The sequence below is a fragment of the Poecilia reticulata genome, linkage group LG3 (assembly GCF_000633615.1).
Source record: "Poecilia reticulata strain Guanapo linkage group LG3, Guppy_female_1.0+MT, whole genome shotgun sequence".
Taxonomy (NCBI): Eukaryota; Metazoa; Chordata; class Actinopteri; order Cyprinodontiformes; family Poeciliidae; genus Poecilia; species Poecilia reticulata.
Window position 1 is genome coordinate 672,592 of NC_024333.1, and position 27,912 is coordinate 700,503.

The 27,912-nt window shown below is 41.4% G+C and overlaps 3 protein-coding genes across 3 annotated transcripts; 2 read left to right on the forward strand and 1 right to left on the reverse strand.

Moving 5' to 3' along the window:
* Window positions 1-322: 322 nt before the first annotated feature.
* On the reverse strand, window positions 323-5,140 carry pdcd7 (programmed cell death 7). The gene is made up of 5 exons (XM_008404956.2): window positions 3,643-5,140; window positions 3,395-3,533; window positions 1,614-1,844; window positions 1,435-1,522; window positions 323-800 (listed from the first exon to the last, which is right to left on the reverse strand). The coding sequence occupies exons 1-5, from the start codon at window positions 4,585-4,587 to the stop codon at window positions 662-664; spliced, it is 1,542 nt and encodes a 513-aa protein (XP_008403178.1). The 5' UTR covers window positions 4,588-5,140; the 3' UTR covers window positions 323-661.
* Window positions 5,141-5,404: 264 nt separating this feature from the next.
* On the forward strand, window positions 5,405-17,743 carry spg21 (SPG21 abhydrolase domain containing, maspardin). Its single transcript, XM_008404955.2, has 8 exons — window positions 5,405-5,729; window positions 13,322-13,483; window positions 13,907-13,987; window positions 14,480-14,625; window positions 14,702-14,810; window positions 14,922-15,029; window positions 15,123-15,263; window positions 17,200-17,743. The coding sequence occupies exons 1-8, from the start codon at window positions 5,667-5,669 to the stop codon at window positions 17,323-17,325; spliced, it is 936 nt and encodes a 311-aa protein (XP_008403177.1). The 5' UTR covers window positions 5,405-5,666; the 3' UTR covers window positions 17,326-17,743.
* Window positions 17,744-19,172: 1,429 nt separating this feature from the next.
* tollip (toll interacting protein) lies at window positions 19,173-25,670 on the forward strand. The gene is made up of 6 exons (XM_008404954.1): window positions 19,173-19,332; window positions 21,434-21,583; window positions 21,840-22,022; window positions 23,076-23,228; window positions 24,571-24,655; window positions 24,726-25,670. Exons 1-6 carry the CDS (start codon window positions 19,300-19,302, stop codon window positions 24,947-24,949), a joined length of 828 nt encoding a protein of 275 aa, XP_008403176.1. The 5' UTR covers window positions 19,173-19,299; the 3' UTR covers window positions 24,950-25,670.
* Window positions 25,671-27,912: the final 2,242 nt, after the last annotated feature.

Sequence of the window (27,912 nt, forward strand, 5' to 3'; positions counted from 1 at the left end):
CCATATTAAAAGATTTCAGCCATAATTCTGAAATTATTAAAAACTAAAACGTTTACATAATCATATGTTACCTCTACCAGAAAAAGACATTAATTTCTGAAACCTAATTGAAGGTATACAACAGGACATGTAAACCTCTGAGGAGAATGGCTCGTTTCCAGTCAGGTCTGCAGGCCAGGTTCAAAACCAGCAAAACCAGACACCGTTCATCTCTCTTTCTAATCCAGCCACTTTGAGCACCAGGGTTCTTTTTTTTTTATTTGTAAAAACTTAAAATTTGGAGTTTACTTCCACTTAGCCCTGACTCAAACTGACAAATACATTGTTTTCATTTAGCTTTATTTTCAAATGCATAGACTGGCAAAAAGGAAAATGAACATTGTTGTTTTGAAATATCGCTCCAAAGCCACCAGCCTGTCCCACTCCACAGCTGAGTGAACATGGAATTGGCAGACATTTTATGCCGGATGTCCCCCCTCCACAAAAATATCAAACTACATGTCCAAAATATACATTTTGGTGTAAAAAAAAAACCCCTAAACCCATCCCAAGGATGACTGCAACATTAAATTAGAATTCACATAATGAAAATACCATCTTTAAAGAAGACGGGTTCACTATAAAGCGAGTTCATTGTCTGATCCAGCTGACTGGATGCGAGTCAGAGACCATCAGGATCAGCAGCCTGCAGGGCCGAGGCCCAGTTCTGGTCGGACGGGGAGTCAGGCAGGACCCAGCCCCGAGGAACCCCGGATCCATCAGGATGATCTGCTGCCACCAGGAACACGTCCCAGTCCCTCCTGAAACAACAACACACCTTATCAGGACCTTCTCTCAACACAGAGCTCACAATTTTTGCTGATGGAAAACTAAAACAAAGAACAAAAAACGCTTTTTGATTGGCTACCTGTCACATTCAGCGTTAAACACCCAGTCAGGGAAAACCCCTGATTTAGATCGGAGCGGCCACGACGATCTACCGTAACCCACCACACACTGCAGGATGATCGGTTACGAAATCACCAGCGAAAATCTTAGATCGGCCAACGATCTAAGATTGTCATAAGGGGAAAATAGGGGCAAATTGGAGCATACCCTCCGGCCTCCCTTTTTAAACAGAGGGACCACCACCCCAGTAAACAGTAAACAATATTATCGTTTATCGCAATATTTTAGACAAAATTTGTTATCGTGACAGGCCTAGATGTTACTTTTAAATAAATAGTATTACGGTTGAATAACTACCCATTTCAAAATCCTTTTTTTTTCAGTTTGCTACTCTTGTAAGGTTAAAATCAATAGCCATAATAACACCTGACATACAGAGTGGCTTTAGGAATGATAAAGCCTCTGGTGTTAATCAGATGCTTTATCATCTGGACAACACCACATTGATAAAGCATCAATGTTGTGTTGATGCTGGTGCAGACCAACCTGATGTGTACGAGCGCCTGCAGGGAGTGCTCTGCCTGGCTGTAGTAGTCAGCGAAGGGCTGCAGGATGCTGTCAGCTGGAGACTCATCTGCAAGACAAACACAGCCATGAGGAGGAGGACGATGAAGATCCAAAGCCAACCTGGAGGAATCTGACAGCCTGGCTGGAAAAGCCGCTACCTCCAAACAACATGGAGTCCACCCTACGCTTCCTCTCCAGCTGCCGCTCCCTCTCCTTCCTGATTTGCATCTCCTGCTCCCTCCTCCGCTCCTTCTGCTGCTCTCCTTCCAGCATCACCATCAGAGCCTTCTCCTCGGCCGAGTACAGCTCCGTCCTCCTCTTCATCACACCCCTCAGCTGCTCCAGCTGACCGCCGAACGCCTCGTCACACTCCAGCTCCGTGCCGATCCCTTAAACGACACGGCTTACAGAGTTATGGCTGTGCTTTCAGCTCTGTAGTGAGCTCATTAGAACAGCAGCAGCTATGCTGAGTTAGCCTTTAAGCCACTTGATCCAGAATGTCATCATCAAGGAAGATTTTTTTTAATGTTTTGATTGCTTTGCTTTTGCTGATCTGGAGGAACAAACCATCTCTGCTTTTATTATATTTTTCTTCTGAACAATAAGGCATACTTCATAACATAAAAGGGAAATTTAATACATAGTAACTGAACAGAAAAGCAAATAAAGGATGATTCAAATCTAAAACAAGTAACTTGGTATAAAGAGTAGAAATCATCACAACAACTTTCAGTTGTTAAAGTGAATTGGTATATGATATTGACTGAGATTTTGTGTTGCTGCAACAATTTAGTGCTTCCTTAAATACAATAAGATCCCTTTAAAAAAGAACTGTTGGAACTGGGGGTGCATTATAAAACAACAAAAATGTAGTTAGAATATTAACTTATTATTGCAGTTTGATTATTGGTCCCTGCTAGAAGACCAACTGCTACCAGATCAAACGTTTAAAGTGGAAGAAGTAAAGATTCTTATTTAAGATTCAGCTTTGAAAATGCTTCCAAAAAACATTTATAACAGGAAGTGGTATTATGTTAAAGTTTATGGATGGTTCTGAAATGGAGATCATTTTGCAGGAGAGTTACTACGTTAATGCCCAAATCAACTTTTGTTTTGCTGATAAAATGTCTAAATGTTATTTATGCTTCTATCTTTACAACCATAAATATGGTTGTGTGAACCTGAACATTTTTATGTAAATTTGCTTAGTTTTGCATTATTTTGCCTAAAACAGTCTCACTGCTGGCCTCTTCGGGTTAACGGTGCAAAAACCTAAAAACAAAATTTCCAATATTACAGAACCTGTTTATGAAAGTCAGAGTTTTATCACATATATATATTCAACAATATCTTTAAAGATCTGACATGGAAAATGAAAGTAAACTTTTGTACATTTTTATAACCATCTGAGTTTGATGGAACCAATTGGATCAGAACCAATTAGATTTAAACCTCCACAGATTTAATTACATCATGTAGCCTAATGGCATCTAGTTTCCAAATAAAATGACAGCTGACCTGACTTATTTTTTTGATCATTTGATCAGATAAATATGAGGACTAATCTGGGTAAGTAAGCTGAGATAAAAGTTCCATTTTAGGGAGTAGAAACCATTAAAAACTTAGATAAATTTGGAGCAGAACGTTGAGAACAACTTCACTTTCATATATTTTTGATGTTTCTCTTGTCTTTCATATGACTAATTCCTGATACTTTACTTCTTTTCTAACTGGGACATGAAGAGTCTGGGGAATGATGGTGGAGGCTTGTCCCTCTGCAGATCTCAGATTTGTGCCGTCTCTTAAAAACTGGCTCTATCATCTGCTAGTTGACTTAATACCAGTGAGTTTCCATCTCTGGTTCAACAACTGAATTATTTCTGAGAAAAATGGCTTAAACTTCTGTCCCAAATAAACAGCAGAACAGCATTAACCAGACCTTTCCTGGACGCTGCCTCCTTCCTGAGCCGGCGCAGTTTCTCCAGAGATCTCATTATGTCCTGCATCCTCTTCACATCGGCCTGCTTCCTCCTCACCTCACACAGGACGGCGTCTGCAGACAGCTTCAGCTCCTGCTCCTGAGAACCAAAGGCATTCAGAAAAACCCTCATCTTCATCCTTCTCTACATAAACATCTTCATCCTTCTCTACATAAACATCTTCATCCTTCTCTACATAAAGTATTACCTTCTTCTTTTCTTCTACTTTTTGTATCTGTCTCATCCGCCATTTGTCTATGGAGGCCTCTTTCTCAGTGCTGAGTTCTTCTGCCAGCACCTGCTCCACCTGCCGGTCCTTCTTGGCCCTCAGGCCCCTGGCCCTCCTCTCCGCTATGCGGGCAACTTTAACTTTAAGTAGATCTAAATTCTGGGAGTCAGTGAGTTTCTGAACTTTGGCCTGAACTTCTCTCTTTATGTGCAAAGCCATCTGATAGGACTCAGACCAGCCGCTGTCTGAGTGAAGATTGTGCTGTAGAGGGAGGCAGAGCTCCTTCAGTCCGGAGAGCAGCCGAGCTGCGCTGTACAGAGCCTCTTTGAAGACGTGGACAGAGCCGAGGCCTGACCGCTGCTCCTGCGGGTTGTCGGGAGGTCCACCTCGGCTCTGGAGGAACCGGGTTAACCACTGCCGGTCCTGCCACCTCTGCAGCTCCTCCTCATCCTCTGGGTGTGCTGCAGTTTCCCAGCTGCTGTCCCGTTGCAGAGGATGAGGTTGGGGGGGCGATGAGCCCCGGTAGGGGAGGTCTCCATCGCGGTAATCCTCCCGCTGCCTGAGTCCGCAGTTTGCCCGGAAAGGAGCGGCGCCGAGCTGCTGGGACGCCGCCTGAAACGTAGGGACTCCAGGGCTACTGGGCGTGTTTCCAGGGGCGGGAGACGCCATTCCCGGGAAGTGTCCCGGTGGAGGACAGACAAAATTAGGCGGAGGGACAGATGGGTCGAATCCATAAGGAAGGGGAAACTGAGATGCACCGAAACCTGCTCCCCCAGGAGGAGGTGCGAGGAAGTTAGCCGTAGGAGGAATCCATGGTGGAGCGGTGTGGTTCGGCTGCTCTGAGGCGGGCTGTTGTATTCCTCCTTCGAAGACATGATGAAAATGGGGAGCCTCTGCCTGTCCGCGCTGATATGAACCCTCCATGCTGACTGACCATTACTACCTTCATACAGCCATGATTATCCGCTTCTTCTGTTGCCGATTGGCGGCAGACAAACTAGCTTTTGGTGCATTTACTGCCACCATCTGGACTGCGGTGTAACAGAACATTTTTAAAAAATCCTTTTGTTGGACAGTGAAGTGCTCCAGAGTAATAGAGGGCGGTATAAGATCAGCCCTGTCAAACTAACACAAAAAAGGCTAAATGAAGTTTGAAGCATATCCATAATAACTTTTATTGTGTCTATGGTTTGAAGTACTGTTCATTTTTGTTTAACAGACGTAGTCAGATTTCTGATGGCTTTCAAAGATGGCCACATGCAAATACTAGAAAAGTTTGTTGCATTCAGTGACATCAGAATATCTGAGCGTTTAAAATAAAAAATGTGAAGTGTTTTTCGTAAATATGTGGACTTATACGTCTTCCAGTTTCTTCAGGTAGCGCCAGTTATAAATTAATGCCACATACTTGAAGTGAATTTCAAACATAACCGGATTGCTCCCGGTTTCGACATTCTATGTAAAAAATAATTTAAAAAAAATAGCTAGTGACGACATATAAATGTAAATGTAAATATAATGGTTCTTTTAGTTGTAAAATATTGCAAAACGTGTGGGCAGTTGTAATCGTTCAATAGAACTGCAACACAGCCGAAAATCTTTTGATTTTAAATAGAAAAACAATGAAGATAATATTCCGTGGTTGGTTGATGCAGCCAAAAAAAACAACTATGTTTTCCGACTTCCGGTCGTATCAAAACGCACCTTTTTGCGTGAGTCGCGGTAGACGCTTTGCGGAAGTAGGTACAAAAAGAGTCATAAGACCATAAGACCAGCCTCAAGATAGAAAAAACAAGCAACCGTGACATGGATGAACACCTTCGGGCACCGTGACTCACCGCCACCCGTAGCAGGACGGCAGCAGCGGCGTGAAGTGGCGGCTCGACCCCTTTGAATTTGTGGGCAGCGTTAGCAGCTAGCAGCGGGTTTTGTTCGGCTGGCTGTCCGGAGGAGAGGGAGCGCTTTCCGAGCTGATTCAGTCCCGCCTGCATGTGACAGCTCAGATGGAGGAGATCAAAGTGTCTCCTGACTACAACTGGTTCAGAAGCACAGTACCCCTGAAGAGAGTAAGTACACCCACCTCCTGGTGTTTAGATCCATCAAGTTATCCGGAGACGGCATTTCAAGGTTGATTAAACACTCGTGTTTTTTGTATTATGAAGCATAACTGGATGCGCCCATGTGCCTGTTAATAAGGTGTACTACCGTCAGATCAGAAATGTTGACTGGAGCTCCAGAATTTCCAGATTTATGAACGGATCCAGTCAATGCAGATCCCAGCCGTCCTTACTGACAGTGTGGTGCCAGGTTCGGTCCAGACTGGCCCTCCTAATGGCGTGGATGGTAGTTACTGAAGAAGGGTTGGTGGGCTGATGCCTGCGTGTTACAATAACAGGAAATACTATCAGTTAACCACATTGAACACACAACTCTATACTTCTCTCCATCATATCACGGTCCTCACTGCTTCTCTTGGAGCTTTAGGTTCTTCATTAGCAAGTGATATCGGGGAGAAAAACAAAGACAACGTGGACTGAAAGACCTTTTTAATGGCTAAATTTGATTCAGAAATGTTTTATTAATCCCAAAGGCTTTAGGAAAGTATTGGCTGTTGGGAAAACGGATCTTCTGCGTCAGTCTGATGAACAATTAACAGAGTTTTATTGCTTTGAACGTGAGATGTTGAGGTCTACCATATATTGCACCCAAGCCGTCCTTTGCGATTATGATATTGCTCATGCTGATCCTGTCAGGCTAAATGTCATTTCAGAGCTCTATGTATAATTGATCAGTATATTTTCTTATGTAAGGTTGTAATTGGCTGCTATATGTCAGTGTACATGCAAGTTGCTTAAACCAGAGGCTTCCCATGATTTGATTAAAACATCTGGAAATGTCTGCATTTGAATATTAAAATGGAAGTGTTATGTAAAATCTAGTTTCACATCATATTATAATATTCCCTCATCATAAACATACCTAGAGTGTTGCTTTGATTCTTTCATGTATGCTTGGAAAATCCTTTTATCTCCCGTGGCAACCATTCAGGGGTGCCTAAACTCTTCCTCTCACAAAGCCCTGCCTATTTCCACAAGGCTCCTCCTTGAAGCTGCAATCTCCAGAGTCGTTCCTCCCCCTGCTCCTCCAGACTAGTGGCAGCAGCAATTAGCAAACACCTGGTGGAACTGCAAATCTTGTGAGCTCATCAAATCAACTACTTCTGAGTTCAATGCTCCTAAGAATAATTGTACAATGGAGGAACATTGTTGTGATGATGTGCTGAAGATGGAATGGCTTCTTAAAAAATCAGAGACCCAATTTCAATTACAAAGTCAAAATTCTTACATATAGCATTTTTATAACAACTGGTGGTAGCATAGTTATTTGATTGTGCTATAAAATGACACTATGGCCTGGAAAATACATAATACTGCCCTTTAGGAAGCTGGACGTCACATTGATGAACTTGTGTTTTCTGCCATTGTTATGATGGTATGTAGGCAAACTGACAGCCAGGAAGTTCAAGAGAAAGAAGGGACAAAAATGATGTAGTTCCATACTGACTGCAGCTGCTGCTGAAGTCAGTCTGGTTTTAACAAGTGGGATCTTTGGAATATAAATCAAAGAAAAGAGACTAGAAATAACCAAAGGCAAAGCAAAACATGTAGATTCACACCAAGACAAAAATATAAAAACAGGAAGTAAGAAAAGATACTGTAGAGGAAAGGCAAATTTATAGCACATGAAAGAAATACTGCAGTTATTAAAATGGCTACTCAGATTTACACAGTGGAAAAAAATTTGCATTTATATTTGTTGCAGAAAGAAACAAACTATTTACAAGGCATGGCAAAACTGTAAATAACAGCAGGGATGGTTCTAGGGTCTGACCGCTGCTGGGAGGAAGGATCTGTGGTAACCCTGCTTACAGCACCCAGGATGCATCTCACCAGCTCGGCCACAGCTCCCTGCATGGGGCGGGGGACATTGTAAAGGCCGCTTGGTCTGTTTACAGCTTCTAATGGATAAAGAAGTGTGAGTTGAAAAAAGTTCATAGTTTGAGAATGTCACCTGCTATTCTGATATAATAAACTTGAACAACTGAAATGAATGCAGTCAGCTGGTGTATGTCGATCTAAAGACTTCAGCATCCAGTCAAACCCTCCCAAACATTCAGCTCCGTCCAACCAACTCTGAGCAGCTCAGTTGCTAAAACCTTCCTTTTTAAAGAGCTACAATGTAAATCCTGCTGATCTGGGACTGGACTTTGACTAGTCCACTAACCTTCTCCTGTTGGATTTAGCACAGCCATTTCTTCAGTAGTTTTACACTGTACTCCAGGCCACTGTCAGTGTTAAATAGTCAGCCACTCACTCCGTGTCGCTGCGGTTCCACTCAGATGTGAGGTTTTCACAGTGGCTCTGTGTTGAGCTGTGGTGCATCAGCAGCTTATCAGGAGTGGGTTGTTTGCTAATCAAAGAATCTATTTGGCCTCACTGGTGGAAACTCACAGCTTTCTGCCCTGAATGAGGACTGAAAGTGTTTGTCCAGCAGCACTGAGCTCATTCAGTCATGGTCACATGATTCTACTCAGAGGGGCCTTTGGATCACATGCTGCTCACTGTTGCATCTAAGCTGTGAGAGAGGCATGATTTTCACTGGAAAATCTGAAGGTAAGCATCAATGTGGTATGAGGTTTTTTTCTGAATATTGTGAGGAAATGTTAAAATATCAAAGTCTAGCTGCAATTTTTGAACATGTCGTATTTAAAAAAAGAAAACGTAAAGCCGCACTGTGTCATTTTTAAGATTGTACACATCAGGCCACAATATCTGAAACATCTGAGGTGTCCTGTTGATGTATGTCATAATTTAAGTTGGAGAATGTGTGAAAGAGTGAACACGTAAATCCAAGCATCTTTACTTTATGGGCTGAAGTGTGGAGAAAGGAATATAAGCTTCCTCTTTTGATACACTCTCAGTTCAGTTCAACGAGGGAGTTCCAGTCTTCCTTTTCAACATGTCTCCATTCTCTTTTTGAATGACCCAATATCATCTCCACACATGAAGAAAAGAGAGGAGAATCTGTTTAGAGATGGTCCTTATGAAGCAAGAGGCTGTTAACAGGAGTATCAACCTGTCCTGTTATTGTTTTATTGCACCCACATGGACTGACACGCTGTTGCTGGAAGAGAGCGTGGGAAGGGAAGAGACTGAGGCATTTGAACCTGTAAACCTGTAAACTTGTTTATTGGCGTGACTATACTGTGAACACAGAGGCACTCGGGGGCTTGACAGAACACTGGGAAACTAGTTTAACCAAGTCGCTCACTTGAACCACTGACTAGTAATTGTCTTGAAGTTGATATCAGGACAATAAATGAGTGTATTCTCCATGAAGCCTCTTGGAGAATGACACTATGACACTTTATGATCTGCAGGGTTTCCCCCAGTGTATTATAGGCCTGGTGGCCCGCCATGCTTTACTAGGGCCACCGCCAGGCTAAGCCTTTTGTTTTTTTTTTTGTTTTTTTTTTAATTATTTTTTTAAAATAAAATAAAAAAATTGCCTTTTTACTTAAGCTGGATTGCAAGTGTTTCTGTTGCTCCGAGCATTTCACTATCAGAGCAGATTTATTTTTAAAATATATGTTTATAGAAGATATGTTTATAGTTTATGCATTTAAAGCCGGACCAATCACACTGCTGGCCTCTGCGCGTTGCCTCGCGCTGCAGCAGCTGGATGTCTAAAGTTAATCTCAGCGCGGATCACGCTCCTCCTTTCACTCGAAGTGGACACAGGCTGACCGTTATGGACATTTACATCAACCCAGTGACGCAACTACACATTATTCAGGTGGATGCGAAAACGGATCAGCGCCCCCCCTCCCCCCGAGGGAGGGACCGTCAGGGTGAAGGAGCGACGCTCACTAGCCCTTACATTGAATAAAAATGCTTCTTATGTTAATCCTGGGGTGAGCCTCTAAATGCTCTGTTACATCTGACAAACCAGCTGTAGAGGGACTTTAATTATTCCCACTGCTACATCCAGGATGCTACAATGTTTTTTTTGTAATTGTTGCAGCCTAAAATGACTGGTTTTTGAGAAACCTTTTTTTTTTAGCAGTTAAAGTTACACATTTTAAACATCTTTATTTGTGCCATACAATAGTCTTACAAAAAGATGGATAAAAATGTTGCTGGGGTAAGCTGTTTTTTCATTTTAAGAGAAAAGTAAAATTTGTTTTGAAAGGAAAACCCCAATTTGTGCTTAAGTCAACGAGCAAGACACCAAGATACTTATGTGAACAACCTTGATGATATTTTCAGTGAAGGTTTTGTTGCTAAGATCTCCAGAGTGGTGGGCAGAATAACCCCTCAGCGTCTTGCTCTCCAAAACCAACTGCATGTCTGAGCACAGTTCCATTAACGCTGCTGTAAACTCCCCGAGGGAGGTTTACAGCAGCCTCCTGACTAAGGTTGTGTAATTTTATTGGTTCTAAAATATTTATCAAATTTCTTTTACTCAGAAAGTATCCATTTATCCAAGTATTGATACTTTAAATCCTACTTTGAATGTTATTTCAGATCCACAGGAATTAAATGACAGCTATCACACATGAAATTTTTTACCCAGTTGCACATGTACATTAAAAATGACATGTAATGAAACAGCCAGTTACAATTAATTAAATAATGAAATTAAATAAATTACATTATATAATATAAGTACATAAGACAAAAAAGGTACCTTTAATGCATAACCAAATACACAACATTTAAATCAAGTAAATGTATAACAAAAACATTTGTTACACCAGTATTACACCATTAGTTCAATTAATTCAATCCAAATCTATGTAACAGTCACAAAATGTTACCAAAATCACTCTGTCCCTCTAAAATCTCTCAGAAAATCTTACAAGTGTAGCGAATTGCATCAAATGCTGAATATCGTGATATATATTGAATTGTGAGCAGAATATCACATATCATACTGTATCGTGAGATTAGTGTATCGATACAGCCCTACTCCTTACAAAGAGTAGGTTAGAAAGATGAAATCTGATGCCGTCTGTTAAGTTTAGTGTTGGTTTTTCATATTTAACACAGATGACTTCTTTCATTCCTCTCAAACCGCCTGTATTCCTGTGTGAAATGTCCACATTGCTGTCTTCAAGAAATTGTCCCTAAGATGTAAGTGAAGTGCTGATTCTTCAGTGTTTTGCTGTTCTTTTGTGTAGCTGCTGTTTAGTTTCTCCCGCGTAGAGGTTATACATTCCTCACTGGACCGGGCCCCACCGCTGAGTTTGTGTTTGGATGTTTTGTCCTTGGGGTGAATTACTTTCTGTTTGAGGGTGTTGTTATTTTTTAAATGCACTGGTACATTGTGCTTAGAAAGTGCCATGGTTTGGCCACTTTCAAGCAACAAGACCTGAACATTGAGCTCAATAGAGGAAAAAACCAGTAACTCCTGTGTCCTAATTGTCTCATCAGTAACCTTACTAACCTTATTATTGTGAGTGTTCTTTAACTTTTAAACCTATTTGGGCTCCCATATGTTCAGAACTGAAGAAGTCTTTTTGAAGAGAGGAAAAACTTTCTTAATAATCAAGAGAAGAAGTCAGTTACCACCTGCTTAAGCTAGCCGTCTCAAACTGCAGTTCTCAAAAGCCAGAGTCCTGCAACTTTTAGATGTGTGCATCGTCCTACACACTGGAATTAAATGGTGAAACTGCCTCACCATCAAACTTGACTTCATGCTGATGAGCCAATCAGAGATACAGTGGGGCAAAAAAGTATTTAGTCAGCCACCAATTGTGCAAGTTCTCCCACTTAAAAAGATGAGAGAGGCCTGTAATTTTCATCATAGATGTACCTCAACTATGAGAGACAAAAGGAGAAAAAATAAAGAATTTATTTGCAAAATATGGTGGAAAATAAGTATTTGGTCAATAACAAAAGTTCATCTCAATACTTTGTTACATACCATTTGTTGGCAATGACAGAGATCAAACGTTTTCTGTAAGTCTTCACAAGGTTCTCACACACTGTTGGTGGTATTTTGGCCCATTCCTCCATGCAGATCTTCTCTAGAGCTGTGATGTTCTAGGGCTGTCGCTGGACAACACAGACTTTCAACTCCCTCCACAGATTTTCTATGGGGTTGACATCTGGAGACTGGCTAGGCCACTCCAGGACCTTGAAATGCTTCTTACGAAGCCACTCCTTCGTTACCCGGGTGGTGTGTTTGGGATCATCGTCCTGCTGAAAGACCCAGCCACGTTTCACCTTCAATGCCCTTGTTGATGGAAGGAGGTTTTCACTCAAAATGTGACGATACATGGCCCCATTCATTCTTTCCTTTACACGGATCAGTCGTCCTGGTCCCTTGGCAGAAAAACAGCCCTAAAGCATGATGTTTCCACCCCCATGCTTCACAGTAGGCATGGTGTTCTTTGGATGCAACTCAGCATTCATTCTCCTCCAAACACGAAGAGTAGAGTTTTGACCAAAAAGTTCTACTTTGGTTTCATCTGACCATATGATATTCTCCCAGTCATCTTCTGGATCATCCAAATGCTCTCTAGCAAACTTGAGACGGGCCTTGACATGTACTGGCTTAAGCAGGGGGACACGTCTGGCACTGCAGGTTTGAGTCCCTGGCGGCGTAGTGTGTTACTGATGGTAGCCTTTGTTACTTTGGTCCCAGCTCTCTGCAGGTCATTCACTAGGTTCCCCCATGTGGTTCTGGATTTTTGCTCACCGTTCTTGTGATCATTTTGACCCCACGGGGTGTGATCTTGCGTGGAGCCCCAGATCGAGGGAGATTATCAGTGGTCTTGTAAGTGTTCCATTTTCTAATTATTGATCCCACAGTTGATTTCCTTACACCAAGCTGTTTACCTATTGCAGATTCAGTATTCCCAGCCTGGTGCAGGTCTATCATTTTGTTTCGGGTGTCTTTTGACAGCTCTCTAGTTTTGGCCATGGTGGAGTTTAGAGTGTGACTGTTTGAGGTTGTGGACAGGTGTGTTTTATACTGATAACGAGTTCAAATAGGTGCCATTAATACAGGTAACAAGTGGAGGACAGAGGAGCCTCTTACAGAAGAAGTTACACGGCTGTGAGAGCCTGAAATCTTGCTTGTTTGTAGCTGACCAAATACTTATTTTCCACCATATATTGCCAATAAATTCTTTAAAAATCAGAAAATGTGATTTTCTGGATTTTTTTTTCTCCTTTTGTCTCTCATAGTTGAGGTATATCTATGATGAAAATTACAGGCCTCTCTCATCTTTTTAAGTGGGAGAACTTGCACAATTGGTGGCTGACTAAATACTTTTTTGCCCCACTGTAGGTGTGCTGAAGTAGAGAGACTTCTAACAGTAGTACACTGGTCCTTCAGGACTGGAGTTTGAGACTACTGCTTTAAGCTGTCAGGACCATCATGTCTTGAAATGTGTGTACATCAGCGACCAGGTAGAATAGTAATGCATGATGTGGAATTTTTATTACTTTTATGAGCATTTAATAAAGATTGTTTCTTTCTAATATGGTGTAATAGTGTATGATACATAATTTTTAAGATAAATGCAACCATCAGGTTTACAGAACAAGTGTGTGTATTTGTCTGCGTGCGTGTGTGTGTTTTCCAGATTATTGTTGACGATGACGACAGCAAGGTGTGGTCTCTGTATGATGCCGGCCCAAAAAGTATCAGGTGTCCAATCATCTTCCTTCCTCCAGTCAGTGGGACTGCGGAGGTGTTCTTCCAGCAGGTGCAGGCCCTGACTAGCTGGGGGTACAGGGTCATCTCGGTGAGTTCACCACAGCAGGAGTGCTCATGTGATCACTGGCATCTACAAGAGGATAAATCATCTCTGCTTCACTCATATCTTACCTCTGACATTATGTAGAAATACACAAACATAAACTTTTCACAATCTAAAGTTTTAGTGTCCTGCCCAAGAACACAGCGACTAAGATGGATGGAGCTGGGGTTTGAACCAGCAACCCACTGGTTAAATAACTGACCCCTCCGCCGCGGTTACCATATCTTCTTACAGAGCCAATTCAGTGCAAAACCTGTTCCTGTTCTAGATTAAGCTGTTGTGACTCTTTTCAGCCATTCCTGATGCCTTACATTTGTTTTTGTATCAAATCTCAAATTTATTGATAAGTGATCAGAAATATTGGCTGCTTACCAATATTTGTTATAATCATATGTTATTCTGTTTTAGCTGCAGTATCCGGTATACTGGGACCTCATGGAGTTTTGTGATGGCTTCCGGAAGCTTCTGGATCACCTTCAACTGGACAAGGTCCAACTTTGTTTTCATAGATCCCTTGCGGCCCATTTATGTCTCCTGATGCACAATAATAAGTCCCCCTGTCTGTTACCGTGTCGAGTAAAAGACAGCCTCATGCTTTTAATGTATTGTTAGGTTGCCATTGTGTTAGGCAGTATAGCCATCATAACACAGTTCATTCAGAGGAAAATAAAGGTGGACATTTTGATAATTCACATTCTCTGAAAAAACTTCAGAAGAGGCTTTCAGTAGACAGCAGTTTTCTGTGCAGCCATCAAGGTATGTGGATGGAGAACATTAACTGTTTTTTTCCGTCTTCTTCTCCTTGGTTCCTTGCACTAGTCATGCATGAGGTGTGCCACACCGTCCCCATGATCATTGGTGGTATCACACCTTTTGTTGTGTTTGGTTATGCATTTGGAAGTGACATGGCCTGATATGGCTGGTTTATGTGTGTGACGTGTGTATGACGTCTGTGTAACGCTGATCCCATGTCACTCTCAGGTCCACCTGTTCGGGGCGTCTTTGGGAGGATTCTTGGCTCAGAAGTTTGCAGAGTATACTCACAAGTCTCCCAGAGTGCACTCTTTGATCCTGTGTAACTCATTCAGTGACACGTCCATATTTCACCAGACATGGACTGCAAACAGGTGCCACTGACTCACTCTCACATGATGGTTTCATTTTAGAGTCTCTTTATTCATGCTCCTTCTGTGTTGCTGCCAGTTTCTGGCTCATGCCAGCTTTCCTACTGAAGAAGATCGTCCTGGGAAACTTTGCTAAAGGACCTGTAGACCCTAAGATGGCAGATGCAATCGACTTCATGGTAGATAGGGTATGTAACCATGGATGTCAGTCAGCTTTAATAATGACATTAACAGTTGAATCCTGTCTTCATGCTTGTGTTTATGTGTTAACCACATCAGTCAGTGTTTTCCTAATACAGCTGGAGAGTCTGAGCCAAAGCGAGCTAGCTTCAAGGCTAACACTTAACTGTCAGAACTCCTACGTTGAGCCTCACAAAATAAAAGATGTTGCTGTGACCATCATAGATGTAAGTTTTGTTGGTTTTTATTTAATCTTCTTTATTTGATTCTATCCTGTGTATTCCAAGCATGTCTGACCTAGCTATGTTGTTGATGTTGAGGTGTTTGATCAGAGCGCCCTCTCACTGGAAGCCAAAGAAGAGATGTATAAACTGTATCCCAATGCTAGACGGGCACATCTGAAAACCGGAGGAAACTTCCCATATCTGTGCAGGAGCGCTGAGGTCAATCTTTACATACAGGTTGGTTCTGATTCACAATGTTTAACCCACTAATCTACAATATTTGCATTCTCTCTGAAGTGAGTAAAGTTATTTTTTGCAACCAGAAATTGACCAACACCCTGCGTGTATGCCAGGAAGCTTTCATTGTTTTGAGTACCGAGGAAGATCTGTAACTTAGGATGCAGAGAAGGTTTTTTACTGGGAGTATTCTCAATCTTTGGGAAGCATTTTTATCACCTGCCCAAAAGACAGACTGTTTTGGTCATTTACTGGATGAATTATCTGCAAATACCTCAAAGTTGATCTTGACCTTAACTGGGCTCCTGACTTAAACCCTGTTCAGGCAGGAACATACCTGGACAAGCTGAACCTATTACACCTTACAGAGTAATAGGTTGCTAAACTCTATTAATGTTTCAAAAATGTATCATCTTTAGTAAATATTAATCTGTCATTTATTACAAGGATCAATCTGAAAGGTGAGTCTTTTTGCGATTTGAGAACTATTTTCTATTTAAAGGACCGATATCTTGTGACTTTATCCATCCATCATCTTCCACCTATGTGGGGGTTGGGTAGCAGCCCGAGCAGTGAGGCCCAGACTTCCCTCTTCCCAGTCACTTGTTCCAGCTCTTCCAGGGTAATACCAAGATGTTCTCAGGCCATTTGAGAAATATAGTCCCTCCAGTATGTCCCAGGTCATCCTCTGTTAGTTAGGGAGGCATTCTAATCAGACACCTGAGCCACCTCAACTGCCTCCTCTTGACATGGAGGAGCAACAGCTCTACTCTGAGTCCCTCACAGATGACTGAGCTTCTCAGTCTGTCTCTAAGGGAGAGCCTAGACACCTTACAGAGAAAATTCACCTCGGTCGCTTATATCAGCAATCACGCTCTTTTGGTCTTTACCCAGAGCTTCAGAGATGTGACCGTAGATGAGGGTGGGAACGTAAACCGACCAGTAAATTGAGTTTTGCCTTTTGACTCAGCTCTCTTTTCCCCACAGTGTGTCCTGGTTGCTCCATTTTTGCCTCATTCTTGAACAAAATCCCAAGATACTTAAACTCTTGCACTTGGGGCAGGAGCTCATCTCTGACTTGCAGAAGGCAGTCTATCCTTTTCTGATTCACAACCACGTATTTGGAGGCACTGATCCTCATTGCAACCACTTCACACTTAGCTGTGAACTGCTCAAGCTAAAGATGTAAATCCGGATTTGATGAAGCCAATAGGACCATATCATCTGCAAAGAGCAGAGACATGATCCTGAGAACACCAAAACGGATCTCATCAACACCTTGGCTGCGCTTAGAAATTCTGTTCACTCATTCTGTTATGAATAGAATCAGTTCTATTCATAACAGAATAGAACTGTGGGAACCCACCATGGGTTCCCACATTTCTGTGATGGAGGGCTTTGAGCGTACAGAGCTTCTAATAACTATGTTGTCAGGGGCTTCATGCCTCTGGTAGGGTCACCCAAGACAAAAGATTCTAGGTGAGGGATCAGACAAAGTGCAACCCAAAGATGCACTTTGTCTGTGTGAGGGAGCATCAATGGAAACAGAGTGGGGTCATTGAAGAGGAGATGAGGTACCCCTTCACATGGGCTCAGCACCTGTGGGAGAGGTTGAAGGGTTCGGGTGAAATGTGGGATGGGTGGTAGCCGAAGGCGGGAACCTCGGCGGTCTGATCCTCGGCTATATTTAATTTAAGATGAAATGTAATTAAGAAATTTATTCTAAAGCAGATTGTGTTTACAAGAGGACCAGACAGGTTTATGAGTATCACATCATGTCTATGATATATTGTGACTTTTTCACAAAAGTAATGAGAGTGACTCTACTTTAGACAAAGTCCTCTTCCCTGCAGACAGAAATCTGTCCACAAAACAGTACCTATTTGATGTGATGTAAATTTTAAATGATGGCATTTTGGTTTCTACTACTTTTCAGATTCACTTGCGTCAGTTCCATGGAACCAGATATGCTGCCATAGATCCTGCCATGGTAAGCGCAGAGGAGCTGGAGGTTCAGCGGAGCCACCTGAGCTACAATCAGGACTCTGAGGACAACCAATGAGCCGACGTTTCCCTGTAGTCTGGCTCACCAGGACACATTGATTCCTGAACTCATTTCACACCGGGCTCCAGGGACTTTTCTGTGGAGTCTAACATTCAATCAAAAATTCAACTAAGAATGTTTTTATTTGTCAGATGAAGCAATATTTTCATATTGTCGTGTGGTACATTACCGCTGCTTTGCTCTGGAAACCATACACAACACATTGCCTTATGTGGAATGATTCTTGCACTCATAAGCTGCCTGAATGGTGTGTTCACATCTGTTTGAAAGAGAAATTGTAGTAGATTGTGCCAGCTGTTAACAGAATATTGAACACACTGGATATACAAAGACACACTGTACGTCTAAACGTTTGTGTAATTTACCAATATGAATTTTGTTTTTTTGGAATACAGTTTTTCTTTTTGATTTCATATTTTATTGGCTTTTGTCTTTTTTTTTCCAACAAATTTTTAGTGCTTCAAGTACTAGAAGCACCATCCGTGCTAACCTCCTCAGACAACCGGGGAGACGATGGATGTAACTAAATTTTAATGTTAAAATGAATGATCCAACTCTTTGAGTTGACCAATGTCATGTCTGTTCCCAAGACATATATTCACTTTTATCTAATCTCAAAGAAGTAAGAAAATAGTTTGAAGCATAATCTCAACATGTTATGAAAATGGCAATCTTCATACGGTAGTTCCTAGTAGTGATACTTTGCAGCAAACAGGGTCCTGGATTCTGGAGTTTTTCTGCATTTATTTTGCATGTCCTCCCATTGTATGCTTGCGTTCTCTTCAGGTACTCCAGCTTCTCCTGACAGTCCAAAAACATGACTGAATATGAGTGGGTGCTTGTTAGGTCTGTAAGACTCTGTTTTGCCCTGAGAGACTCTGACCCTGGATGAGTGGGTCCATAGATGTGAACATAAAGCTTGTTCATATCTATCTCAAGGACCCGACAATGACAATCGGGTCAATGACAATCAGTTGAAACTTGACATTTATGACCACTGCATAATGACATGTCCTTTTTTTTCCCAGTCTGAAGTGAAATCAGACCTACCCTTTCTTGTTTTGGGTCAGTTAGAATGACCAAAATTATTTTTATTTGCTAAATGGCAACTTATTTATTAATGTCCTCAAAATCAAACATACATTTCCTCAGTCATTGCTTTTGAACTGTATTACCTAAAGGTTCTGGGTTTCTTCCCACAAGCTTCCCCCAGAGGCTTGCTGGAATTCTGAACATAACTTCATGGAATGAAACATCCAACTGAGATTTATGTGGATCCCTTCTCAGATGGGAATACAGGCAATGAAGCAGTAGATGCTCTGGCAATGCAGGCTCTGAAAATGGTAGATATGGTGTGAAGCATATGAAAAAAATTGTTACTCTGGTAGCAACGTCACTGGGTGACAGGAAGCTGTCTGTATTACTCAATAGTGTCCATATTGAAAAAGGGATTGAAAGAAACAAATTTAAGAAAATATCTAATATAAAAATCTTGCTTGGTGACCAAACAAGATTTATTTGAAACTTACCTAAGTTGTTCTAAATTGTGAGGAATACACCATAGAAAGATGATGTTTAATAAGCAATGTTTTCTATCAGTTTTTAAAAGTAAATAAAAGTAGCATCTTACAATTTGCATTGAAAAGGAGGAGGTAAGTATTTTGTAGAGATAGCTACAGGAGACGAACTTAGTAAATTTGTTCTGTTTTGCATTTTTGACTGGGGAAAATAGTTGATTCTGGCCCACTCTGCTGGTTAGCGGCGGTACTGCGCTACAAAGCGAGAACAAGCAGGAAGCAGACCGCCGGTCACTAGGGGCAGCACTGCACCATTATCTTCAATAGCAAGACATTTCCGGACTCAGTTTCAGGCCAAAAACAAGCTCGGTTGTTTTTAATGAGTCACTTTTGAAATAGTTTCAAGAAGCGTCACGACTCGACAGTGTCTGAGTCCAGTTCTTGGAGGAACGACATGGCGACTACCATCAGCACCCAGCGGGGACAGGTAACGGACTGCGTTAACTCCAGGACTGACTGACTGACAGACAGCTAGGTGCAACTTGTGTAATGATTTCCGTCTCTCACTGACTGACAGACAGCCAGCCGGGCTCCCAGCTCAGCCTCAGCCTGACAGACTCAATTTACTCGGATTTATCGTCTAATTGCCCGCTAGTTAGCTGTTGGTCAGCTAGCCTCTGTCCTGTCGGAGCTAGCTTCATCTTCTTGTTGAATGTTTTCCGCATCTTGGACAGCTTCTCATTTCTCTGCTCAGTTCCCTGTCAGATCTGAGCTGCTGCGGTCACATCATGACACACAGACACACCGACAAATGGTTTTCTTCTACCACGTTTAGGGATTCATCAAATCGCATCATGTCTGCTTTTTGTTTTTAACCTCAATGATGGATTAGCTTTCAGGCTGAGCCGCGCTCAGATTCCTTAATCACTGCGTTTCCTTGCTCACAACAGATTCAGACTAGTGGATGTGCTAAACATAAGTTAAAATCAGGATAAAATACATTAAAGAGCTGTTGACTATCAACCTTCCAGATGACTCAGGCATGGGCTTTCCTAGCCTGTGTGGTGCCCTGGGCTGGGCAAACAACATTTAGTTCAACTAAACATGACACATCATTTAAATTTCCATTTACCAACAGACATGCTGCAAATGTAATTTAGAATCTTGTTTGGAAAGCATGGAAGTGTGATGCAGTGCAAGTTTATGGAGTATTCAACTGAAGCAGATAATGAAGTCGGTGTGATCTCTTTTACAGCGTCGTAAGTGTAAGGAATATAATCAGTATGATATTGGTAAATGTCCATTATCGCCCAGGTAGTGACTATTTGTCGAAAGTTCAAAAATCAAAGAACTCAAGAATTAAAGGTGATCGAAACAAAAGGTAAATCCAACTCAAATAGTCACTTCATGCATTCTGGATTCTGGCTTACGCAGTCCAAAAAGTCAAAATGTAGTTCTTTGTTTGTTTTATTCCACTCTTCAGACAAAAAGTTACAGGCTTCACAGGATTCTGCTACTCCTGCTCTGACTCCGGCACCTGTTCTCTGACTGACTGACAGACTGACAGACTGATGACTGAGACTGAGACTGGTAGACCGACTCCATAGACTGGTAAAAAAAAACTTATGGCCACCCACATGCACAATAAGCTACCTAAAGCTCACCTATTTATACTGTGAAACACCCACATCCCAGCTGAAATTAACTAATTAAGTGAATTACTACCCAAAGAACTTACTCTAAATAAAAAATTAAACAAAATTATAATTATAAATCAACTAGAAAATAAGCAAATAAAAATGAACTAAATAATCTAAATTCTAAGATTTAACTGAAAATGGAGAAATGGCTCCTGCAGTACGTAACAGCAGTATTAATATTGGCTATCAATATTGATTGAATTTTTATATCAGAGCATCCCTATGTAATAGGTTGTAAAATTGTTGTTGACAAGCAGCTTAATGCAGCAGAGTAATTGCAGCAGGCTAGGATAACTTTCCTAACATTGTGAAGTGACTAAGGGATTGTTATACTGGCTAACAACCAACACCAGAGGGTGTATTTGTAATGTGATTACCATTATATTATATTAAAATGATCACAAAACAACAGTTATTTATTGCACTAGGCGTGCACTGATTTTCTGGGCGATTGCCGATTACAGATTTTTATAAAACATAACCTGGTGATTTTGGCAGATTATAATTTTTTTTTTTTTTTTTTTTTTTTATTGAAATGTTTTTAAATACAGCTGACTTTGCAACAGTGGGGTGGTGGACATGACCTTGTGGTGTCAGTCGGTCAGTCAAACCTCTCTCATGGGAGAGCAGAAAAGGACAGTGGTTGATTTTTAGACCTTTGCTGCTGTAAATAAGATTGGAGATGAGATTGGCTTCACATGTAAGTATCAGCTGATCACCAATCTCCCAAAATGCAGGAAATTGAATCCAATAAATCAACTGGGGCATAAATTGCAATAATTTTGGACAATTTATCATCCAGCAGAATTAGTTCTGGTGCCAGGCCTTCTTGTTAGTCGTGTTTGGTGCCGGCCTTGCCTCGTCCTCAGCAGTGTGTCGTGTCTCCAGGTGTATATTGGGGAGCTGCCGCAGGACTTCCTGCGTATCGCTCCCACCCAGCAGCAGCAGCAGGTCCAGCTGGACGCCCAGACGGCCCACCAGCTGCAATACGGAGGCTCGGTGAACACCGTGGGCCGCCTCAGCATCACTGTAGTCCAGGTAAGATGGACTGTTCAAGCGGCAACTTAGTGTATTTAGCTGGGTATGTTAATGTCTCTACAATTTGTTATTCTTCATGTAAATTGCATTTATTGGGCTGAACATATCAAAGTGTTTTGCGTTATGTCCTCATCATAGATTTGAACCCGTTTTTTCCCATCCATTGGACACACTTACTCCATTATACAGTTTTAAATTATTGAAGCCAGCTTGTATTTACTTCCTTACTAACGCTGCTATGTGTTTACCTGTGCAGGCCAAGCTGGCTAAAAACTACGGGATGACCCGGATGGATCCGTACTGCAGGGTCAGGCTGGGCTATGCGGTCTACGAGACTCCGACTGCTCATAACGGAGCAAAGAACCCACGCTGGAACAAAGTGATCCAGTGTACGGTACCACCAGGGGTCGACTCCTTCTACCTGGAGATCTTTGATGAGGTGAGGAGCTTTGGCCAGCAGGGGGCACAGCTGAGCATCCACCCCTGTAAGACAAACTAAAGTCCTATAGCTGTAATCTTTTTTCACAAATGTGGAGCTAGCAGCAGGAGAGAGCAGCACTCCTGCTTTGTGGAGTCCTGGATCATATGAATACTACTCTATTTTTTAAAATATCTACCTGAAGAAAATATTTTGTGTTGATTTTATTATAGCAATGCACTGATCCAATATTAATATCTGAATCTGTCCCAAAATTAAAAACAATTCTGGATCAGGTATTGGTGACATCATGCTTTATTTGGCATTATATTTAGAATGCCTAATTGGCCTTTCTGAACAATTTGAAAAAAGGTTTGTTGCAGTTTATATTTATTGTTTGACCAAGACAGTCAACAAAATGTTTTTATTAATTTTAGTTTCCTTATTATACATTATATATTTGCTGTTATATTGCTTATTTCACTGACTGAACAAATTAAAGTTATCTTGTTTTTACATGCTTGACCAAACCTGTGAATCTATCGGTGTATTTACGTGTGCTGTACTGGGGCAGCACATCAGTATATAAAAAAATGTTTGAAGTCAATTCAGCTGATTTTCTGTATCGTCTGATACTAAACCTCTGGTATCGAAACTGAAAAAAGTGGATCACTGCACAATAAATTAGATCCTTAATTTATTGATCTGGAGTCTAGACGGTCTAGGTCTGTGGTATATTGTTAATCATCTATACAATCCAAATATTAACCAAGAATTGATGAAAAATAACCAACAAAAAAACTAAACCTTAAAGTACAGAGATGAAACTGGAACTTGTAGGTGGACACTGCTGATGGGCTGAACTGTAGTTCAACCATCTGAACAAATAAATTCAGTTTAAATAAATAAAACAGTTCAAGTTTATGTTTTCAAAATTTATTTAATGTCTGTCTCTGAAAATATGAATAAATATTTGAAATGGGAGCTGTGTGTTCTAGTGAAAAGATCCTAAATTGGCTGAACTGGTCTGAGAAGATTGTGTGTGTGTGTGGGTGTGTGTGTGTGTGTGTGCAGAGAGCGTTCTCCATGGATGACAGGATCGCCTGGACACACGTCACCATTCCTGAGGGCCTGAGGGACGGGAACGTGGTGGACGAGTGGTTCAGCCTCAGTGGGAGGCAGGGAGACGACAAAGAGGGCATGATTAACCTGGTCATGTCATTTGCTGTGAGTGCAATCGCACACACACACACACACGCACACACACAGTCTAACAACTGACACACATTTTCTAATCCAACATGATGAAATAAAGATGTTAGTGTTACAGGTGAACCACGCTAACAGTTTTATTTCCAACTTCTCCAGGAATTAAAATAAAATCTAAACTAGATCAGCAGTAGTGACCGGTGTGTGTGTCTGTGCGTGTGTGTGTGTGTGTGTGTGTATGCATGTATGTGTATTAGAGATGGAGGCATGTTTAGGTAACGCACTAACTGTTGTTTCTTATGACTTGAGATCAGATTTTAGGAAACTGTAATAGTCAGAAGTCTGAAGACTTGGTTGATATTCTGAATGATTTCCATGTCTGTTATAAATCTGACAGAAGATGAATAAAACATAAACCTGCTGTTCTACAGATTTACTCTAACAATACTATAGGTTAACTAACTAGAACTCCAGGAAACTTTGTGACAGTATTGATATTTCATGGTAAAGTTTTGATTTTAGACAGTTTTATGAATTGCTGTTGTTGCAGTTGCTGCTCCCATGGTTACAGTCAGAATGTTTCAGCTCAGATCTTTGGCCAAAACATATTTCTAGTCTATGAATGATTCTGTAAGATCTCAAGTAAACTGAGTCAACAGCATTGTCAGTATTATTGATGGGACTTAAATAGAACTTTTAGTTGAGGTAACTGCAGGTTCCCGGGTAGACCACCAGGCTTTACTCTGCCCCCCCCCTCACACACACACACACACACACACACACACACACACACACACACACACACTGTACTAAGAGTTGTTTAATGCCAGTAACAGTAAACACTATTTGTTACTGGGGGCTTCAGGGCCTTCTGGGGATCACAGTGGTGAATCTGCTGCGCAGCAGATTCAGGTTGTTGCTAGGTAAAAAAAAAAGAGTGACCCTTTCCTTTACGTGCATCTCCCAGAATGCCATGCGATTCTGGATCAGGAGTTCAGTAAAATTATTGAACATTCTATTGGACGTATTTTTTATTGATATTGATCATCACATTTCTATAGTGATAGATATTTTCTAATCCAACACTCGGTGCTAACACGTTGAGGAAAGCCCAGCAGTGACGCGTCGCTCTAGATACTCCAGATGTTTGTATTTTGCTGCTGTGATAAAATCATAACTCCTTCCTCTGATGGTGCATAAACATAAACCCAATAGAAGCTGCTGCCTAAAGACCAGCCTTGCATTATTTCCACATAATGGAGCTTAGATTGAGTGAGAAAGCTAACAAGTTCACTACAATGAGTATCACAAGTATCCATAGCAACCGTCTGTTCTAATGGTGATTGTCTCTTTATTCCAGTCCCTACCAGCAGCAATGATGACGCAGCCTGTCGTTCTAATGCCCTCTGTCTATCAGGAAGGAGTAGGCTATGTGCCTATTGCAGGTAAGACACACACACGCACACACACACACACACAATGGCTGCTGCCTCACTGTTTGTTTGGTATCCTAAGGGGTGCCAGGAGTCTATAACCAGGGTGTGGTGCCCATGGCCGTACCAAGCAGCATGCCAGCTATGGGGGGCCAGGGCCCGGCGTGCAGTGAGGAGGATCTGCAGGCTCTTCAGGACATGTTTCCCAACCTGGACAAGGAGGTGGTCCGCACGGTGCTGGAGGCGCAGCAGGGCAACAAGGACGCCGCCATCAACTCCCTCCTGCAGATGACCGAGGAGCTGTAGCTGCAGCTGCAGCAGGGCGCAGCGGGCAGCAGACATTCCAACAGATACATGCATGATGCAGCAGGGAGGCCATGACCAGTCAGCTATCGCCCACAGAGAGACTACTGCAGCTTTCCACATGTACACACACTTCTCCCAAAGAACTTTAACCCTGAGATTGATCCACCGGCTGCTGGTCAGAGGTCCGTTTCCTCTCAGTTCAATTAGCCTAGAAGAGTTTGTGTAGATGCACACTCTGAGTTGCTGCATTGATGAAGCAGCCAGGTGTGTACAGGTTGGACTCGGCGGTGGAGTGTGTAGATGTTTGGTTTGAGTTGTTGAAGGTTTGCCGACTTCAGGGTTCGATTTGCACTGATCGAGTCAATCTGCTGGTTGTTTTGGCATTTTTAGCTGAATAGTGTTTGTGTCTCTGTGTTGTACAGCTCCTCCTTCACATTTAGCCATAAAATGTCAGCTATATGAAAAATCTATAAATTATATAGAAATCTATACAATACAAAATTTGGGGTAAATGATCCATCATAAGGAAATTATGAAATATTACACAACTGTCTATGTATCTTTAAAAACACTAAGAAAAGTATTTTAAAGTTATTTTGATATAAAATCTAAAAGTGTCTGTGCAGTGGCTTGTTAATGAACCGTAGTGTCTGAAATGCAGCGTGACGATGTTGCTTTGTTCCATGATTAGCTTGCCAATAAAGCTTCTGAGGCCAAAATACTTTGAAGTTTTTCTTTGTTCATTTGAAGTTGAAACAATCATTAGTTTTATCTTCATCAGTTTCATATAGAACTTAACACAGTTTGACAGGACTGACACACAAACACACACCACAGACACAAGGATACATGGATACCAGTACCCATGTAGCAGCACCTGTTAAACAATCTCCAGGATTTTAAAGTTGTAGTTCTAACTTTTTGAGATGAGATTTTGTAGGTAACAGAACATCTTCATTTTGTACAAGTAGAGATAAACTTTCCTTGCAGGATCAAAGTAAAACTTTTTACTTTTATAGCACATTTCAAGATAAAAATCACAAAGTACTTCAACGAAATAACAAATACACAAAACAAATTTAAGTAAAAACAGATCTAAATAATTTTTTGCTGACCTTTGAAAAAGCCACTGAGTTTACTGATCTGAATATTGGGAAACTAGTGTAAGTATAAGCAAGTCTCATAACTAGTTTAGTTTCAAAACTGGATTCCCAGTTTTGAAACTAAACTGACTAGATATGTAACATGGTTACTATCATATTTTCCGGACTATACCGCACCTCACTATAAGTACGTCAGGGTGAAGGAGCGACGCTCACTCCTCACTTACTCGTCAAAGGAAGATTGAAATAGATCTCAATGTGGCATGACCAGTGGCGGAGCCAGAGGGGGGGCCAGTGCCCCCCCTGTCATCTGATTGGCCCCCCCTGATGATTGACATGTAACGGCACCAGGTTATTCCTGTACATTATTTGGAATCATTCTAAGTCAACCTAATATCTAAAGAAGAAAAACAATAATAAATATATGAAAGAAAATGTATAAAACTTTATTTAAGTCCATGTGACATAAATAGATTTATATCAGGCGCGATACCAGCCTCCTTTATACTCGTAAAAACAAGCTGAAATTCTTCTCCTGGATGTTTCAGTTGTTGCGCTGTGGTGCAACTCGATGGCTAAAGCACTTCATACCTGGTGGTGATGGTAAAACACCAATAAGTTATTTATTGATCCTCCGCAAAAAAGAGAAAAAAACCGAAGAGGGGCCGACAATGTTCGTAGTTTGGAGCAGAGGTGGCGCTGGAGTTTTTTCGTTGTCCGTCAAAGAAAAAAATAATTTTATTTCCAATTTGTAGTCATCAAACGAAACATTTATTATTTCTCTGCAAGAACGTTTTTGAAATCAGGTAACATTTCACGAAATGACGTGATTAGAAGACGACAGAACTCTGATCATTTCCTGATCCCTCAGCGGGAGAAAAACCAGCAGAAGCGGATCAGCTGCGCTAGACGCTCCAAAGCCTCTGGTCCGTTAAAGCGTCCAGATCAGAGATGATTCTCTGACAGATATTGTTCTTATAATGATTGATAATGAGCTCCACGATGTTCTCTGTGCGTAAAGTTGAAACTGTCTGCGCACCAAGTGGTCAGCTGATCACAGTCTGGACAGAAACCAGCGGACTGCTCTCTGTTCTTATCAAGATGAGGCTGAGGAGGAAATCTGACATATTAACTCAGTTAAGTTTTTACTGGTTTTGTTTTTAAAACACCATTAACGTAAGCAGTGTAACTATATATTGTATATTTGGCGTTTGTCATCTCGTGTGTGAGTAATTGGAGTTTAACGGTGGAGCATTTAAGCGCATTTATTGCCCAGCGCTCTGCGCTTGTTTCTGCCAAACGGATCTGCACTTTAATTTCTTTCCTCTCTCAACAGTCAGCTGTTATTCCTCTAYTTAAACTACAATAAGTAGATCATAACATTCTCTTTAGGTTTTCTCTGTGTGCTCAAAACTCATTAAATGTAAACTCATTAGAAGCCCGAGCCTCCATCAGGCAAATAATTCTGGTCCGACCAGAACTATTTTTACCTGTCAAATTACCTGTCAAAGCAGAGCTTCCTAACCAAGGTGTCCATAACTCTTCAACACGCTGTCAGCTCCCGGTCAGAAAGACGCATTTAGTTCAGTGTCCATGAGATGATATTCAGAAAGGATCTTTTATTTGATTGATTTTAGTTTCCTCTGCGATGAACTTTTAGCGTAAAGTCTATCATGTTTCCATGTGCGCCAGTCAAAGGTGCTAATTATAACATGTCAAATGACAGAGGGGCTTAAAAAATAACCAAATATTCAGTTTGGTTATTTTTTTTAATTATATACACTGCTCAAAAAAATAAAGGGAACAATAAAACAACACAATATAACTCCAAGTAAATCAAACTTCTGTGAAATCAAACTG

What these genes read in the sequence shown, in the direction of transcription:
- pdcd7 (XM_008404956.2), bottom strand. Translation starts at nt 4,587, where the DNA reads ATGGAGGGTTCATATCAGCGCGGACAGGCAGAGGCTCCCCATTTTCAT. An exon ending in GGAGGCAGCGTCCAGGAAAG is followed by an intron (nt 1,845 to 3,394) that starts GTCTGGTTAATG and finishes GTGTCGTTTAAG; the next exon opens with GGATCGGCACGGAGCTGGAG. An exon ending in CAGGCGCTCGTACACATCAG is followed by an intron (nt 801 to 1,434) that starts GTTGGTCTGCAC and finishes TTGTTGTTTCAG; the next exon opens with GAGGGACTGGGACGTGTTCC.
- spg21 (XM_008404955.2), top strand. Translation starts at nt 5,667, where the DNA reads ATGGAGGAGATCAAAGTGTCTCCTGACTACAACTGGTTCAGAAGCACA. An exon ending in GCACAGTACCCCTGAAGAGA is followed by an intron (nt 5,730 to 13,321) that starts GTAAGTACACCC and finishes TGTGTTTTCCAG; the next exon opens with ATTATTGTTGACGATGACGA. An exon ending in CAGACATGGACTGCAAACAG is followed by an intron (nt 14,626 to 14,701) that starts GTGCCACTGACT and finishes TGTTGCTGCCAG; the next exon opens with TTTCTGGCTCATGCCAGCTT.
- tollip (XM_008404954.1), top strand. Translation starts at nt 19,300, where the DNA reads ATGGCGACTACCATCAGCACCCAGCGGGGACAG. An exon ending in ACCTGGAGATCTTTGATGAG is followed by an intron (nt 22,023 to 23,075) that starts GTGAGGAGCTTT and finishes GTGTGTGTGCAG; the next exon opens with AGAGCGTTCTCCATGGATGA. An exon ending in AGGCTATGTGCCTATTGCAG is followed by an intron (nt 24,656 to 24,725) that starts GTAAGACACACA and finishes TGGTATCCTAAG; the next exon opens with GGGTGCCAGGAGTCTATAAC.